The sequence below is a fragment of the Gossypium raimondii genome, chromosome 5 (assembly GCF_025698545.1).
Source record: "Gossypium raimondii isolate GPD5lz chromosome 5, ASM2569854v1, whole genome shotgun sequence".
Classification (NCBI taxonomy): Eukaryota; Viridiplantae; Streptophyta; class Magnoliopsida; order Malvales; family Malvaceae; genus Gossypium; species Gossypium raimondii.
The window spans coordinates 3091058-3109550 of NC_068569.1; the positions used below are offsets into that span (position 1 = coordinate 3091058).

Consider the following 18493-nt stretch of genomic DNA (forward strand, 5'->3'; position numbering starts at 1 on the left):
AAATAGGGGAACCCAAAATCATTCTAACCTTGTTTCTCAAAATTTATTATATCTCATGATTTACAACTCCATTGCTTACACCGTTTCTTTTATGAGAAACTAGACTCGTTAAGATTTAATTTCATATTTTATTCATCTTCTAATTTGATTCCTACAATTTTTGGTTTTCAAAGTTAGACTACTGCTACTGGCCAAAACTGTTTTAATGCAATATGTTGATTACAAAGTTTAAAACTCCATTATTCTTTATTTCTATAATATTTCCCATCACTTTCTCTTATTTCCTTCACTGATATATCAAGAACATAAGACCTTATTTAATAAAACTCTACTATAACATCATTTCCATGTTTTTCAATAATATCAAACTTAAAAATATATTGAAATCTTGATGTTCTTACCTTGTCCTATTAATTTCAAACTTTAACTTGATTTTCTCTCTCCTCCAGCTTCTATTTCTTAAATCTAACTTGATATTCTAGCTCCCTATAGTCTCATTGTTATCTTTCTCTCTTGATGGATATGGAAATTCTTTTGATTTCTAGGTGAAAATGGTGAATTTTTGGTGGAAGGACCAAATTGTAAAGAAAGCAAAACTTTCTTTCTATCTCTCTTCTTCTCACGTTGGTGCATGGGGAAAAATTGTGGGATGGTGATTCTTCATCTTCCTTTTCTTATATATATACTAAATAAAATAATAAAATAATATTTAAAAATCAAATTAAAATATTAATAAACTAATATTTAATTAATTAATCTAAAATATCTCCAACATCATCATTGCCTTCTATATTTCTCTCTTCTAATTGATCATTTTGCCCTTTATGATCTTTAAAAATTACATCATTGAGTCATCGCTTAATTTGGTAAAATTGTGATTTAGTCCCTCAATATTCTTCGCCTTTTCAATTTGGTCCTAATTCATCCATTTTCCTTAGTTTCTAGATTATTCCACCCTTAAAATATTTTCACCATTGGTCCTTTAACTTTTTCATATTTACACTTTTCTCCCTTAAATTTTGAGTATTTACTCTTAATTAACAAAACTTTTCTCACTTTTGCGATTTAATCTTTTCTTGAATTAATATATCTTAATATACTTCCCAATGTTGCCATAACTGAAAATTTCCTTTTTGTCACTTTATTTCCTTGTTTTACTATATCAAGGATACCTACTTTCTTCTTGTAGTAATTTTTGGGGTATTACAAGTAGTAATTTTCGGGATATTACATTAGTCTTATTGATGTTGATGTATTGAATAGTTATAATGTGGTGATTATGCATTTTTATTATATAAATTCATGTTCATTTTTACATAATTTGATCTTAAATGGACAAGTATTAAATTTATGTTATATGCAACTATAAGTTTATGATGTATTAGTATATTTATATATATGCATTACTTAAGATAATTTGGTTGTTTTATGATAAAATGAGTTATGTACATGTAATAACAATAGAGAAGTTATTTACAATCATATCTTAATGCAACTATATGATTAAAGTTTAAATAGTATGCATATCATTTGAATGTTAAATGTTTGTGTTCTATCATGCTATGTTCAGTAATGCTTCGTAACCCTAATCTGGCGACGGATATGGGTTAGGGGTGTTACATTGACGATGGTGATTAGGCTTATGTGTAACACCCCTTAACCGTATCCAACACCGGAATAGGGTACGAGGCCTTACCAAAACACATACACTTGTAAACGTATTTAACCGAGTTATAAAATTTCATCAAAATTAAAACTTTCAAAATAATAAACATGTTTCTATAACTTTTCACAATATATCCTCAAAATATTATAATCATAATAATTAGGGCCTGCGAGACCCGATACATACTCATGCAATTTAATGCTTCATTTCCATTTCATTCAATTCGCAATTTCTCATGCTCATAATTTAAATCATATCACTAGCAATTTCCATTTAATTCACGTACAATTCAATGACATCAAATTCAAAACTAATACGTATTTACCATTTAACTCAATGTTTATTGATTATACCATTCAATAACACATTTATGAAATTCTCAATTTAGCAATGAAAATATCACTTTAGTTTGAATAACAACATCGTCCTGATATAAATACACTACCACTTATCCATTTACTTTAATTCTTTCGGGCCCATTTGTCACTTACCATCCTTAATCAAATTAGGGAACAGTCACGGAAAATTGAGTACTTCACTTTCACTTTGCCATAGTATAACTATGGTCTTACGTATGATCACTTATCACTTGTCCCTGATCAGATAAGTGTAGCCACCTATCACTTTGTTTCTTGATCAGATAAGTGTAGCCACTTATCACTTTGTCTCTTGATCGATAAGTGTAGCCACTTATCACTTTGTTTCTTGATCAGATAAGTGTAGCCACTTATCACTTTGTCTCTTGATCAGATAAGTGTAGCCGAAGCTATCACTTATCACTTTTCACTTGTCACTTGATCAGATAAGTGTAGCTAAAGCTACCACTTATCACTTTGTCACTTGATCAGAAGTACTCAAATCCGGCGTTCCGCTCAATTTGATCATTTATTCATATATCAGGCTTACCAACATGTGTTAATTCATAAACCATTCATGGTATTATTTCATGCCAAATCATATACTGAATATACCATGCACACATACTATGAAACTTTATTTTCACACATGAGCTTAAACCATGACCAATAATGCACAAAAATAAGCATCATTCATATTTCATCGTTTATGAGTTATAATCAAACATATGACCATTTATACACGAATCATTCATATATTTCCCAATTTTCCTCCTCCTCCTCTCCATTCCACATCCTTAATGTGTATAACACACTTAAACAACATTAACCATAATTTCAATATTCACTAACATGTATATTCAAAGCTGTTTATCCGAGTCAGAGTCACTAAATTATTTTTATCCGGAGCTACAGAGCTCCAAATTAAGATCCGTTAATTTTCCTGAAATTAGACTCACATATCTTCATACCATAAAATTTTCATAATTTTGGTTCAGCCAAATAGTACAGTTTATTCTTTAAAGTTTCCCTGTTTCGCTGTCTGACAGTTCCGACCACTCTTCACTAAAATTAATTATCTCATTGTACAGAATTCGGATGATGTTTTAGCTTGTTTCTTCTAAAATAGACTCATTAAGGATTCTAACCATATAAACTATAACTCATAATCATTTTTTTACAATTTTAATGATTTTCCAAAGTCAGAACAGGGAACCTGAATTCATTCTGACCTTGTCTCACAAAATCTATTATATCTCATGATTTACAATTCCATTGCTCACATCATTTCTTTTATAAGAAACTAGACTCAATAAGCTTTAGTTTCATATTTTATTCATCCTCTAATTCAATCTCTACAATTTTGGTGATTTTTCAAAGTTACACTACTGCTGCTGTCCAAAACTGCTTTAGTGCAAAATGTTGATTTCCATTTTGCCCCAAATTTCACAGTTTATACAATTCGGTCCTTTCTCAATTAACCCTCAATTAATCTAATTTTCTCAATTAGTACTTTACTAGACATTATAAGTTGTTACACAACTACTGAAATTCAGAATTTCCACATATAACTCTATCTTCAAACTCTTTTACTATTAGGTCCCAAACATTCACTTTCTATTCAATTCTTTCAATAAAATCAGCATATGAACAATTTAAAGCTCTAATTTCATGCTAAATCATCATATACTTCCAGCACATATTCATATCAACTTTCAACTTCTTTCATAAAATCAAAAACTAATGAATTTAACAAGTGGGCCTAGTTGTAAAAGTCATAAAATACAAAAATTTCAAGAAATAGTCAAGAATTGAACTTACTTGTAATAAAAATATGAAGAACCAGTTTGAAGAAGCCCTTCCATGGTGTTTTAGCTGATGAGAATTCAGAAAAATGAAGAGAAATCTAGATAATTCCACTTGGGTCCTAACTTTATTAAGCAAAATTTGCAATTTTCCAATTTTTCCCTTAATTCTCCTTACTTTCTTGCTGATTTCATGCCTCTGTTGTCCAGCCCAAATAGACCTTGGGTCTATTTGTCTTTTAACCCTCTTCCTTTTATCATTTAAGCTATTTAATCATTTCCCAAAATTTTGCATTTGTTACAATTTAGTCCTTTTGTTCAATTAATTATCGGAACTTTAAAATTTCTTAACGAAACTTTAATACTAACTTTTTAACACTCCATAAATATTTATAAAAATATTTATGGCTCAGTTTAAAATCCCCGAGGTCTTGATACCTCATTTCGATTCTAATTATTTTAATATTTATTTCTAGTGCACTATTCACTATTTCAAAAATTTTCCTAACTTCATATTTAACTTATACTTACTAAATTAATAATATTTTCTACCCATTTGTCGAATTTAGTGATCTCGAATCACCGTTCCGACACCTCTGAAAATTCAAGCCATTACATTTTTTTTTTCGTCGGATTTGTGGTCCCGAAACCACTGTTCCGACTAAGCCTAAAATCGGGCTATTACATTATGTCAAGTTTGAGATTATGATTGATGCATATGCTTATGTCTGGTATTATATAGATGAAATGGTAAGTTCATAATTGAAATGTGATATGATGAAAAAGGGATTGATGAGTTGAATAATGTACTTATATATGAGAAAGTATGTATGTTATGGTTGAATTTACCTATGTTATGAATAAATATATTAATAAATTAATTGATGTTATTATTTAAGTTTATGTTAGGTAAATGAAATGGAAAGTAAGTAAAAGAAATTTTTCGTAGTTTTATGAAAATGTTAGTGATGGTGTAAAATGTTTTATAAAATCTTATTATTTTAGGAATGATTATATATATGATGTTGATAAACTTACTCATTTATGAGTTGATGGTTATGTAGTTGATAAATCTTGAGGCATTTGTATAGCTTTATATTTATCATATAAAGTTTATTATTGAATTGGAATATTATGTTTAAAGTCTGTACCAGCTTACTAAGCATTCATTGCTTACGTAGTTGTTTATCCCTTACTTTACAGATTATCGAAAGTTCGATCGTGTTGGAAGCTTGTCGGAGATCTATCACACTATCCATCGGTTCTATCGGTACTTTTGGATGTTTTGGTTTTGGTTATAATGGCATGTATATGTATTCTGGTTAATGTTGGTCTATATGTATTTTGTTGATATCAGCCACTTCTTTGGCTTGTGTTTTGGCACATTTTGGTTTGTGCATATTTGCCTTATGTGGTTGATGTGTGCTTTGGTTTATGGTTGTACAGTGAAAGGTAAAATGTTAGCTAAATGTGCATTTTATACATGTGTTTTGGGATGTGATGAATTAATCATGAATTGGTACATTGATATGTAAGGTATATATATCTAAATATGTTAGTATTTGAAATACATTTTGGCACCAAATGGTATGTTTTGGTAGGTAAGTGACTTGGTTTGAAATAATGCAAAATAGCAAGTTAGTTATACATATGAATATATTGAATACACATGTTATAAGTTGTCATTTGAGGTGCCTAAAGACATATTGGTTGTATGTGAAGATATTATATGTTTAAAGCTTGATTTTGGCTTGTTTTAGATGCCTAATTATGGTGTTTTGATATGCATAGTGTTGATAGTAGGTTAACACCAATTTGGGTGAAAAATATGGCTTGAAAAATGACCTATTTTCGTCCACACAAGTAGAGACACGGGCATCAGCTGTGTGTGACACACGGGCAGGTGACACGGTCGTGTGTCTCATGTATCTTTTAAAGAGTGCAAGTCAGTATATTCACACGGCCTGGCACACGGGCATGTGGCTTGGCCGTGTGGCACAAGTTAGTGAGTTACATGGGCATAGGCACGGGCTAGGACACGGCTGTATGTCCTTAATTCGAATGTCCACACGGCCTGAGGTACGTGCGTGTCTCTTGACCGTGTGAGCCACACGGCCGTGTGACCCCTGCAGTGTTGAAAAATTTCAAATGTTTCTAGAAAATTTTTTGAGTTTTCGATTTAGTCTCGATTTGTTTCTAATGCGTAATTTGGGGCCTCGGGGGCTCATATAAGAGACAATATGTATGCTTTTAATTGGTTTTTAACATGAATGCTATATAATATGAAATATTTGTATTTTCTGTCTGTTTGATTTGTAAATTAAGTCAAATCTCTTAATTTAATAAATTAAAAAACTTATTAAGTCAAATTAATTCTATTAAATTGGTTCAATTTAATTGATTAATTAATTTTTTTTGACCTTATTTAAAAATAACGATGTTAATTTTTAGTGTTTAACTTTGAATTTTGAGATTTATTTGTTAAGAATTCATAAAATAGAATGATATTGTCAATTAACTTTCATCATTTTAACCCTAAAACTTGAGAAAAATCACACCCATATTTTTTTAATAATCAAACACAAATTTAAAAATTCACATTTAACACTAAATTTATTTGATTAGTAAGATTATGAAAATTTAAACCGAATAATATTAGGAACTTTAAAATTAACAATGTTATCTTTACATACCTTATACAATATTAGTATCATATTGAACAAAGAAAATAATCTAAAAATTTAATATGAATCCAAATAATATGTATTTTGTCTTTATATGATAAAATTTATAAAGCTTAGCAGCCATTACTATTGGACAGACATTAATAATTATAAAACTTAATTTAAGAGTTTAATAAATTTTGATGAGGAGTAATTATTTTAGAATTGTTTTTCTTAATTATATTATTTATCTATCTCTAAAATTTAAATTTGGATTTAATAAAATGATATATTATTATAGATTTGAGTTTAATTTCGTCAAAATGGGCTTTTTTTCTATAAATAATTTATTCATAGATGGGCCGGTCCCATTTTTTTCCCGGATTGGTTCACATATTTCTGCCTTTTCCTTCTTTCTCCCTCCATAGAGAGAAACAGAGAGAAGGGGTCAGTTAATTTTACTCTTAAAAACTAAAACGAAAATTCCCCTTTGCAAATCTTTCATTTCCCTCCTTTTCCTCTCTCTCTCAGACCGTCTCCTTCCCTTTTCCCTTCCTCTCTGCTACTCGATCTCCACACTGCAACACAATTTCTCTTTCAAAGAGAAGACAAAGAAAGGAAGAAAAGTATCAGCCCGGATTATGGACGGCGGTGTTCCGTACAACCCACGTACAGTCGAAGAAATCTTTCGAGATTTCAAGGGTCGTCGAGCTGGAATGATTAAAGCCCTTACTACCGGTAATACTACTATTTTTCTTTTCTCTTACTTGACTGCTATTTTCTCAACCATATTTGTTTTCGCCTATGCTTTTGAAGTTTATTTTTATTTAATTACTATTCGGGAGTGGTTGTGGTTGCAGATGTGGAGGAGTTTTACCAGCAGTGTGATCCAGGTACTGGGTTTTTGTTTTTGGAGAATTAATTTCTAGATTTTAATACCCAGATTTGTTTTGTTTGGTTGATGACATGATTTATCTGGAAATTGAAGTTACAATTTTTATTTTGAAGGTCTTTGTATATATAAATGAAACAGAGCATTCAGGCCCGGTGACTGAAGTTGTTTAAAGTTCAGTATAAATGACGTTATTAGTGCATCCCGTGATATTTGAGATCGTAGCTTTATTACTGTTTAAATCTATGGCATGAAGAAACATTTTTAATTATGGGGTTACTATTTCTGCTTAAATTGTACTTTTCCCTTTGAAAATAGAAAAGAATAGTTTGAGCTAAGTATGATATATGTATGTTTAGGATTTAACAATTTAGACAATATTGCTGTTATTCCTTTCTTGCTCTTTTAGATACGTATATTCTTTTTCTTTCTTTAAATAGCTTTACATTTTTAAAGGTTTTTTAGGATTGTTGTCATTATTTGATTCTTATTGGGTTTTTTAGATGGCTTTAATTTCGATAAAAAGCATGTTCATTTGAAGTTGAAAGGCAAATTGATGAACGAGAATGTGCTAAATTCAATGTGGTTTCCCTATGCTTTCACTAATTCTCCCTGGTTAGGTTCTAAATGCACAGAACGGAATGGGTTAATTAAAATGTTAACATTGTGATTACAGAAAAGGAGAATCTTTGCCTTTATGGATTCCCTAGTGAGCAGTGGGAGGTGAATTTACCTGCCGAAGAGGTACCTCCGGAGCTTCCAGAGCCCGCATTGGGTATTAACTTTGCCAGAGATGGAATGCAAGAAAAGGATTGGTTGTCTTTGGTTGCTGTACACAGTGACTCGTGGTTACTCTCTGTGGCTTTCTATTTTGGTGCTAGGTTTGGATTTGATAAAGCTGATAGGTAATTTTCACCTTGCCTGAGCACAGTCCTGATTTGGCTTTACATACACATTCCAAGTGTAAATAAGCTAATTTACTTGGTTAGCATGCATACCCTCCCAGCCTCAGTTTAGCCAAATAATTGATATGAGTCTCTTGTAGTTTTGGTTTTCTGTTATTTACCAAGGTAATTTTATATGTCCATTATGAAAATTATTACATGTTGTCCTTCCCCCTAAGTTGGCAAACCCTCTGTAAATGGATCCTCAGACTTAGGCTTCAATACGAACCACTTACAGATAATGCCCAAATATTATATACAAGGCATAGCATGAGTGAGCTTGATTAAATTGGGATGCTTTGCCCTGGATTTGCTTTTGTGTATAACAAGTGTGCCGTATTTATTTTGAGCTACAATTTATCCTCAATCATACCATGTTGGTTGAAATGATGCAGGAAACGGCTTTTCAATATGATAAATGATCTTCCAACAGTATTCGAAGTAGTAACAGGAGCAGCTAAGAAACAGACAAAGGAGAAATCTTTGGTTTCAAATCACAGCGGAAGTAAATCTAAATCAAACTCTAAGGTGGCAAGCTTTTTCCTTACTACTGTTTCTTTATATGTTTAAGTGGTGCTAGTTCTAGGGTAAAGGTAGGTTGGTGTTAGTGCTAAAACATAATATTACATTGTTGATTGTTTCTCACTATTTGACAGCAGTTTCTGACATGGTTAAAACTATGGTCCTGGAAGTATTGTTGGCATTTTGGCTTGTTTTATCAAATATTTCTGTGAAGTCCATTCTTCTTGTGCCGATAGCTGACTGAAAGAGGGAAATAACTTGAAATTTTCAATGTAACCTTACAAATTAGTTTCTTTCTTTTCCTTTGTGTTTGGAGAAATTGCAGCGAGGTTCTGAGCCTCTGCCCAAATATTCAAAGGCAGTGCCATCAAAGGATGAGGATGATGATGGACTAGAGGAGGAAGAGGAGGAGCATGGAGAGACACTATGTGGGGCTTGCGGAGAGAGTGACGGAGCTGATGAATTCTGGATTTGCTGTGATATATGTGAGAAATGGTTCCATGGAAAGTGTGTCAAGATTACACCAGCAAGGGCAGAGCATATTAAGCAGTACAAATGCCCATCTTGCAGCAACAAGAGAGCACGGCCTTGATGATGACAGGTCGGTGGCCCTTGCCTTGAATTCTGTCATCTTGGAGTCTGCTAATTGTCTCGAAGCTCATGTACTCAACTCAAGTATGTTGGTAGTAGATTATGTTCTTTAATCTTAGCAAATCTTTCTCAGCTTTTTATTTGTAGGTCGCAAAGCTGTTTAAGTTGTTCTCTGAAAATCATTGTTCTTCCTGCCGTAGGAAGGGAGACTTGACTTTTGTTTAAGTTTGATCTTATTGTGTTTATATGCATGCAATTGCGTTTTTCTTTTGGTATTCAATGAGCTTGTAAAGTGTAATGCTTTGGCATCCTTTGAAAGGAAAAAAGATGAATGAAATAATGGATGAGACACCTTTCAGCCCACCACAACGGCCTGTTAAGGGACGGTTCTTGGTCCAAGTGGTGTTTCTATCATACGTTACGAATTCATTTGAATGCTAATCAAATAATATTATAAAATAAAGATGGTATAGATGGAGAAATGAAAATCTTGTCCTTTTCCGCCATTTTTTTAACTGTTCAACCAAATATTGTTTAAGGCGTTAGTATCGAGTTACGTTTTATTGCTGTCGAGAATTCTTTAATCTTAATCAGATGATTATATTTGGTTCAATGATTTCGTTTAAGATAATCAGTTTTTATGTTTTTCGAAAACTGTTACATTTCTTGAGTAAAATAACAAACTCTCCTGATCTTTGATTTTCTTGCAAGTTTTGTTATACAACCTCTCACATCATTGTCGTTGTAAAGAGACAAGATATGACTTTGCTACTAGTAAGTTCAAGACGCATAGCATCCATTATCTCTCATATATAAACTCCTTCAAGATATCATCGGACACAACATTTAGAAACCTTCCTTTTTAATCATATAGACCCTCATAAAACAAGCTTCTCTCTACATTTCCCTGACCATCACAATGTACAAGGGTTCTCTGCCCCCAACTAGTGTGAATTGTCATAATCATCACTATCTACTACTTTCTCTTGTTGATCTCACTTGAGAACAAGTTTAAAATTTTTTTTCAGCTAAAGTTTTGTGGTTTATTATTATTATTATTATTATCAGGAATAAATATATACATGAAATTTTCGTTTTGATTTGATTATATGCATTAAAAAATAAATACATAAATTTATTTTTATATTAGATGAATATAATTATATGTATGTAATATATAAAGATAAAATGATTTTATAACAATAATTGTGTTGATAATTTGTGATAATTGGATCGAATCAAAATTTCATGTATAAAATTACATTTTAGGCCAAAGTTCATTTATAATTTTGAGATAATAATAACTAATAAGTTGATAAACTTTAACTTTATTACATTTTAATTGTTAATTGATTAATATTATTATAAGTAACTTTTCTTATTTATTTAAAAGAAGTTGACATTTTGTATATTGTTATCATTAGTCTTATCCTTTTTTTAATTTTCATAATTAACTTCACTCTTAGTACCATTTAAATTTGGTTTCATTTTATTCATGATTAAGTATAATTCGATAAAAATTCTATTAGGTTATTTCATATTGCCTCAGTCAAATTAATGAATTTTACATTCCAACCCATTGTACCAAACCCAAGTAAGAAAAGGTTTCTGAATAACCTAATAATAGAAAATAATGTTATACTTACATGTTCTTTGATCCAAACTGTCCCTAACGACAAGGATTAGATTAGAGGCGATGCTAATCGTATTAAAATAGTACTTAGCATATTGTTTTATATATGTGTGTGTTCTCGATTGAAACGCCTTGTCAACCATGGGAGGCAAATGAGTTGCATCATGTCATGTGTGAACCTTTGTTTATAACATCAGTTTGGGTATTGTAACTCCATTGAAATTTAAAAAGAAAAATATGAAAATGGTTCTACTCCATTGTAAACTGTAACTCCTAAGTAAAATAAGCTTGAATAATGAATCCAACGGTGGGCTTTTCTTTTCTTTTTTTAAGGATATTATGACGGCTCTAACTTGGTTTCGTTTGAATGTCAGCATCCAGTTTTCTGAAACATGTAACCAAAAATGAATCCTGTTGCATTTTGTTCGAGATCTCTCACCTTTGTTTTAAAAGAAGAGAAAAAACAAAAGAGAAGTCGTCCTCAAATTGGCTTCAATCTCAGTTGTTTCTTTTGGTCTCTGAGACGGACAAGTATGCCGTATGCATGCTGTTGAGGTTAAAAATCGAACAGGACACAGAGAATGATGGGAAGGTCTGCCTGTAGTTTCTGCTGGTGTGGTTCGTATTGGGTGGTCCATAGTAAATAAAAAGGGCAAATGGGTTATGTTATCAGCCCCTGGTTTTTGGATCCCTGTCTGCTTTGCTTTGATTGTGTCACTCTGACTCCTTATCCCTATCATTTCTCTCTGTTGCCTTGCCCGCCCCCAATCACTGCTTCTTTACTTCTTTGCATTTACCGATGCAGATGCAAGTTATTGGGTTTAAAACTCATATGTTGTAGATTTGCTTTCGGCAGTATTAAAGATGAAAGTGAACGGTAATGTACTAGACTTCATTAATATATATTTTTTTATCCTGTTTTAAATCAAGTATGCATTCAAAGAACGGAACCCATTTCCAGCACCAGTATCTATATCACATTACTGTAGTTAAAAAGTGAAAATTTCAGCACACTGAATTTGAAGCCTTTAACACAATTTCATTACCATTTAGACTAATGCATTTTTGGATAAGTGAAAGAGATAAAACTTTTTTTTCCCTATTAATTCGTATAGCAGGATTGCTACCCCATACTATAAGGCTAAACTAACTGGCCATGGGTTCGCATAAAGGAGATACAGTGAAACATGGGCTAGAAAAATTATTCAAATATGTACAGTGTTCTGCAGTAAGAGGGCATGTGGTGTCTCTGTTGCATTTCAAGATGCCGTGCACCTCAGGTCTTGTTTAAGAATACCCTGGGAGTAATTTCCTATACATATGACTGTTAATCTCTAGTGCACCGTGCAGGTGACCAAAATTTAAAACGAAAGAGACACGGTTTATTGTTTTATATTCAAAAGCTGGTTGACTGCTCAATCTTTGGATGATTTACTTTTGTCATTTTTTTTGACCAAGTCTAACTGTACGATTTCTTTTAACAATTGGGTAATGTTGGGGCCGAGATTTGAGAAGTTGGGATGCGTTATATGACCCACAGTGAGAAGCTTTAAGTATTAACCCTTCTGTATCCAAAAATTTTCTGTCTTTTCAAGTTTTAGAGGGGCACAGCCAAAGTATCATATTGGTTAAAGTAAAAGCAACTTCTTCATGTCCTTAAACTGAAATAACTTAGAGTGAGTTTAGAAGGAAGGTGCGTTTACTTGCGGTTAATATAAAAATAGCGATAGCGGTAAAATTAAATACTGTAACAATATTATAGCGTGAAACAAAAGTAAACTAAACACACCGTACCGCACCCAATCGCCCATCCAAACCCACCCTTAAGCAATAAATAGACAAAATTCACTTATTACAGAGTGACTTGTTCTTTTTCAATCATAATTAGAATGAGAAAAGGATGTAGTTATAATAATAGATTGAGAACATGAAATTATTAAAGAGTGAGCCAAATGAAAAAGAAACAAAATCTTATACATAGATATATGTTTTACATCGATAGTGATACTCATCATTACAGAGCCAAACTAAGAAGATAAAAATGTACACTTAACTAAGGAATAGGGTCACAAACTTCTCAAGTGTGAGAAATCTGTATGTTTTTCATTCATGATGATAAGCTGTCTCGACTCTTAGCTGATAACCGTTTTAAGAACTCATAGGTAGTGATCATGGTTGTGGCAGACATAGACATTGATGCCCACCTTGGTCCCAGTCCCCTGTAACAAGCAGACAATCCGCCTTCTTTAACCAAATTCCTTATTGTCTGCAAAACCGTCATAGGTCTTCTTACCCCATTGTCTTCTCCATCCAGGACCTGTAACCTGGTTTTGATGGTGTCAAGTGGCATAGTGATTAAAGCTGAAACACCACTAGCCATGGCTGCACTTAAACCTTGGACTGCCACCACGGCCCTTGAATCAGGCTTGAAACCAGATCCTTCAATCACACCAGTTTCATCTTTTTTACCCATGGAGCAACCAATACCACCCCAAATGAGCTTGTGAGCAAGAGAGTAAGATGTCCACCAAACAGCATTAGATGGTGCATATGTCAATATTGAGATCCCAAACCCCCTATACAACCCTCTAGGACCATCTGCATACAGAATCTTCCTAAACGCATCAAGACCATTCTTATATCGACAAGAATGCACGTTTGAAATTGCATTCTTGCAACTGTTACTATTGTTGTAACCTTGAACCATAAGTCTTTGGCTCACAACATCGATTGGGGTCCAAACGAGTTGTGCAGCCATAGCTGAATTTAACCCAGCAGCAGCACTAGCTATAGCCGTTGCTGTAGTGTCTGAAAACCCTAAACGAACAGTTGCAGTGCCAACACTGCTCTTGGTAACCTCAAGGACTCCCATGTAAAGTGCTCGAGCTGGGATTGTCCCCATCAAGGAGGTACCAAAACCCCTATAGAATCCTCTCAACCCTTCATATCTCATAATAGAGAGAGACATCTTAGAGCAAGAAATTTGAGCGGATGACACCTGTTGCCTAGTTTTCAAGACTACTATAGGGTAAAGAGCAGCAGATACACCTGAAAATAAAGCCGCACCAAGGAAAAAGAACTTGGATTTATCAAGCATGTGCCAATCTATATCTGCCGGTATATGAATCTCTGACCTTGAATCATCCTCAGCTGCACTTAAACTCATTTTCGCCACTTTTGTAAGCTGTTTAGTGCAAATAACTAAAATCTGCTCTCTTTTTGTTATCCTTTCACCAAAATTAATCAGAAACCACCTTAAAATCCTATTCAAAACTCAAATGTAAAACAACCCAGCTCTATTAAAATATAACTCCAACTACTTGGGTTTTCTATAAAATTAAAGCTACAAATTAATACGAGAGCGATGAAAGGATCAAAAGGCAAAAAGAAGGAAAATTTATGAGGGGTATTTATTCTTCCAGTATTTGGACTGTACAAAAGTTAGGAAATCTAAGCGGAAAGAAAAAGGGAAAAAAAAGATTTCTTTCGTTAGTATGATTAGGTATAAAAAAAGAAGAAAAAAGAATGGGGTTTTGTTGGTTTTCTTTTCTTCCTTTTGCGAAGCCAAATTTGTGAGCGAACGTGGATCAGCAGAAATAAGTCGAACATTCACTCACCATACAAGAACCCCAGATTTTATTTTTGATTCTTACCAGAAAAAGTCCAAGCCTTTGCAACATCTTCAATCAAGGCTTCATCTTAATTTGTCAGATAGGCAACTGGGAAATCATAAAGAGAGAGAAGCACAGATCTCAAAAGCGCAAAGAATATAAATGAAGTGGGGCAAAAAGGGGGTTATGGGGGTGGCGGGTTCACGGAAAACGAAATGCTGAAGAGGATAGTGTCAATAAGAAGGAAATGGAAAGTGAAGGAGTGGGAGAGAATGAGAAAAAAATAGAGCGCTTTAACGGTAGAGACCAGAGAGCAATGGGATTGTAGCAAAGTGTTAGCGTATCGAGGAAAATAGACACGTGTCGGTAATTGCTTCTATAGGTATTAGTTTTATAGGCTGATTTCAAGGTTCAATTGTTTTAAGCAGCTTGATTGTTGGCAGGGATTAGCTTGCTTGCTACCCTCTGATTTCCAACTAAACTGTGGGTGAGTCAGTCTCAGTAATATGTTTGTGTTTTATAAATGGATGCCTCAAATTTCATATACAGGATGTCAGTAACCAGTATCTCACCATTTATGGCAACAAGGAACCCTCTGATTTGAGTCTGTTTTTCCCTTTTCTCTTTGAGGTAAGTTAAATACAGCAAAGCAAGCCATTCTATCTATTTATCTATCTATCAAAAGACTTCACCTTTTACTCATTGTTTTGGCCTATAAAACTCTGTACTTCAGTCTTGACTTTGATCCAGGGAACTAAAAATTAACCTTCGACACATTAGGTATTAAAGTAAAAATGAAATTGGGTAAGATTTTGATAAGGAATTTTGATCAGGACATTACATGATGAGATGAACCTTTTATGCTGGTCAAGCTTGGCCCAAGAGCAAATTTGGGTTATTTTTAGCCTTGTTACACATGAAATTATTCATTGCAGATTTGATCCAACCTATCTTGCATGGCAACACGGGCCCTGGCATTGTTAAGTACAGTTTGGACCCAAAATATTAAAGAAATGGAAAATTACAGAACAATTGCTCGTCTTCTTCAATATTCTAGACAGAATGTTACAGAGCCCCATTACCAAACTTTTCCATCTGCACCGATTAATCTCTAGAACTCTCGTCTCTCTTGATTACCTCCTATAAATATGAATCAGCTCTTCGCTTCCCAAATCACTCTGAAAATCAGCTTAAAACTCATTACATAAACGTCTTTCTTTCTATATCCCTTGTCTGTTTATATTTTAGAGCTTGAATTATGGCTTTGAGGAACTTTGGCTTCGATTCTCCACTCTTTACAATCCTGGAAGACATGCTGGACATCCCGGAGGAACAAGAGAAGTCCCGAAATAACCCATCTCGAGCCTATGTTCGAGATGCAAAGGCCATGGCTGCCACTCCAGCTGACGTGATAGAGTACCCAACATCTTACGTCTTCATCGTGGACATGCCCGGCATAAATCACGGCGAGATCAAGGTGCAGGTTGAAAACGAGAATGTGCTTGTGGTGAGCGGGGAGCGAAAGCGTGAGAAAGAGAAAGATGAGAAAGAAGGGGTGAAGTATGTGAGGATGGAAAGGAGAGTGGGCAAGTTTATGAGGAAGTTCGCATTGCCTGAGAATGCGAATATGGATAAGATATCTGCAGTTTGTCAAGATGGGGTGTTGAGAGTGACGGTGGAGAAATTACCTCCACCTGAACCTAAGAAGCCCAAGACCATTGAAGTTAAAGTTGCATAAGAGAGTTATGGTTGTTGATCTGTTCGATTTGATAAAAAACAAATCAAAGAAACGTCAGTGTTTCATTCTGGTTGTGTGAGTTTTGAAGTTTATCAACACAGAATAATAAAGTTAAGGTTTCTTTATTTTGATTTCATGTTGAAGAAGATCGAATGTTGCGTATTAATGCAGTATAACAATAAAACTGGATTTTGGTTACTAGTTGCCGCATTTCTTTACAGCACAGAATAAAATTTGTTTTACCAAAAGACAACATCCCATTGAACAAACCTTTAATTTACTGCATCCTAAAGCAACAACTTAATTTTCAGCTAAGCTATTCTTCAACCTAGCTTCGTCATGCATATTATAGATGGAGTTGAGAGTCATGGGATTCCATTCATCTATCACCTCTCTTTTTTTTCAGTCTTGGCTTCTTAAGATAACTTATTGTAATGATATCTGTCTCATTTTAAGAATTAGTGTAAGCATTTGTATGCTATGAAAAATGAGAGCTGAAACCATTACAACTTTAAAAAAGAAGGAAAAAATAAAGCATTCTTCCTCTCCTTAGGTTCTTCGAACTTTGCTTTCATTTTTTATCCTTTAAGAGAACTCTTTTCTTCCTTCATTTGATCACTAAGCTTACGTTTCAATAGATAATAACTTGAGAACTGGTTTGAAATCAGAAAATGAGAGAGCTGGGTGTATCATTTATTCAAGAAGCACTGCTTGGATGTCTAGGCCTTAGAACCGGTAGGCTGTCTCAAGCCTTTGAACTATTGTATAATAATACTATTATTTGATGCGATCAAACTCTTATTAAAGATCTTTTTGCATTAGGTTATGAGTTTCTTCAGGAAAAAGAGCATATGAACTCTAAAATGTTCGATTTTATAGGAATTTTTGGACTTTGATTTTCGATTTTTCTCTAATTTTCTTCTTTTTGGAAGTTATTTTTTGCTGTTCTTTGTAGTTGTGTTGTTAAACGGTTTGCCCTACCGTTTAACTCTAACCAATGATTAAATAGAACCATTCCAAGAAAAACAAAACAAAATCCGGCCCACCGCACCGTATGTTGTGTCAATCAATGACTCGCTCTTTCCTGTAGTGTGTAAGAAATTCTAGACCTTCCCAAAACATTCTGGAAGAGTGGAAATCCTTGAAGAATATGTGACATTATAACACAACCTTCTCGAAAACTCTCGACGTCTTCTTCCAGAAACTTCCTACCCAACCTTATAAATGAGCTAATCCCATTCATGATTCCCTATCCAAGCCGAGAAACGTAGTTAATTTGCAACCGAAAACCGAATCAAGATCTTCGCAATCTCATCCAGCTACAAAAAAGAAAAATGGATCTCAGAATCATGGGTTTCGATTCTCCGCTCTTGAATACTCTCCAACACATGATGGATCTTTCTGACGATACGGAGAAGATCCCGAGCGCACCATCAAAGGTTTACATGCGGGATGCCAAAGCCATGGCTGCAACACCAGCGGACATTAAGGAGTACCCCAAGTCTTACGTGTTCATCGTCGACATGCCGGGGCTGAAATCAGGGGACATCAAGGTCCAAGTGGAGGACGACAATATGCTCTTGATCAGCGGAGAAAGGAAGCGAGAGGAAGAGAAAGAAGGAGCCAAGTACGTGAGAATGGAGAGGCGGGTCGGCAAGTTTATGAGGAAATTTGCGTTGCCTGAGAATGCTAACGCTGATGCCATCTCTGCAATCTGTCAAGACGGGGTTTTAACTGTTACTGTGGAGAAACTGCCACCCCCTGAGCCTAAGAAACCCAAGACCATCGAGGTTAAAATAGCTTGAAGCAGCTTTAGATTTACGGTTAATTGTCAATGGGGGCTTTAAATAAGTTGGGGGTTAGCCCTGCAAGTAGTTTCTAGCGTTTGCCGTGGTGGTTTCTGAGTGTGTTAAACGTTTGATGTCAGAGTTCTATGTCGTGTTGTGTTGAAATCATGAAATGCAGATGTTACCGTTAGTATTTTCTTGTATTTTCCATCTCTGGTTTTAATCACATATGTTTTTGCTAACAATGGTCAATGGAATTCCTCATGCCAGGCAGAAATTTATGGC

The 18493-nt window shown here is 34.0% G+C and overlaps 4 protein-coding genes across 5 annotated transcripts; 3 read left to right on the forward strand and 1 right to left on the reverse strand.

The window, feature by feature from the left end:
* The first annotated feature begins 6900 nt into the window (after positions 1-6900).
* Positions 6901-9719, forward strand: LOC105767981 (PHD finger protein ALFIN-LIKE 4). Of its 2 annotated transcripts, none has more exons than XM_012587637.2 (5): positions 6901-7228; positions 7351-7383; positions 8059-8287; positions 8722-8854; positions 9165-9719. In XM_012587637.2, the coding sequence occupies exons 1-5, from the start codon at positions 7132-7134 to the stop codon at positions 9438-9440; spliced, it is 768 nt and encodes a 255-aa protein (XP_012443091.1). In that variant the 5' UTR covers positions 6901-7131; the 3' UTR covers positions 9441-9719. The 2 variants fall into 2 exon arrangements, with proteins under 2 accessions (XP_012443091.1, XP_012443092.1); XM_012587638.2 differs by having other exon boundaries at positions 6904-7228; positions 9174-9719.
* A 3306-nt stretch (positions 9720-13025) lies between these two features.
* LOC105767980 (uncharacterized) lies at positions 13026-14979 on the reverse strand. Its single transcript, XM_012587636.2, has one exon. It carries the CDS (start codon positions 14236-14238, stop codon positions 13180-13182), a length of 1059 nt encoding a protein of 352 aa, XP_012443090.1. The 5' UTR covers positions 14239-14979; the 3' UTR covers positions 13026-13179.
* Positions 14980-15724: 745 nt separating this feature from the next.
* On the forward strand, positions 15725-16619 carry LOC105767982 (17.6 kDa class II heat shock protein). The gene has a single exon (XM_012587639.2). It carries the CDS (start codon positions 15942-15944, stop codon positions 16419-16421), a length of 480 nt encoding a protein of 159 aa, XP_012443093.1. The 5' UTR covers positions 15725-15941; the 3' UTR covers positions 16422-16619.
* Positions 16620-17548: 929 nt separating this feature from the next.
* Positions 17549-18411, forward strand: LOC105767983 (17.3 kDa class II heat shock protein). Its single transcript, XM_012587640.2, has one exon. The coding sequence runs from the start codon at positions 17756-17758 to the stop codon at positions 18224-18226; it is 471 nt and encodes a 156-aa protein (XP_012443094.1). The 5' UTR covers positions 17549-17755; the 3' UTR covers positions 18227-18411.
* The last annotated feature ends 82 nt before the right edge of the window (positions 18412-18493 follow it).

Coding starts and splice junctions, on each gene's coding strand:
- LOC105767981 (XM_012587637.2), top strand. CDS start 7,132: ATGGACGGCGGTGTTCCGTACAACCCACGTACAGTCGAAGAAATCTTT. Junction 8,288..8,721: donor GGATTTGATAAAGCTGATAG/GTAATTTTCACC, acceptor GAAATGATGCAG/GAAACGGCTTTTCAATATGA. Junction 8,855..9,164: donor AATCTAAATCAAACTCTAAG/GTGGCAAGCTTT, acceptor TTGTGTTTGGAG/AAATTGCAGCGAGGTTCTGA.
- LOC105767980 (XM_012587636.2), bottom strand. CDS start 14,238: ATGAGTTTAAGTGCAGCTGAGGATGATTCAAGGTCAGAGATTCATATA.
- LOC105767982 (XM_012587639.2), top strand. CDS start 15,942: ATGGCTTTGAGGAACTTTGGCTTCGATTCTCCACTCTTTACAATCCTG.
- LOC105767983 (XM_012587640.2), top strand. CDS start 17,756: ATGGATCTCAGAATCATGGGTTTCGATTCTCCGCTCTTGAATACTCTC.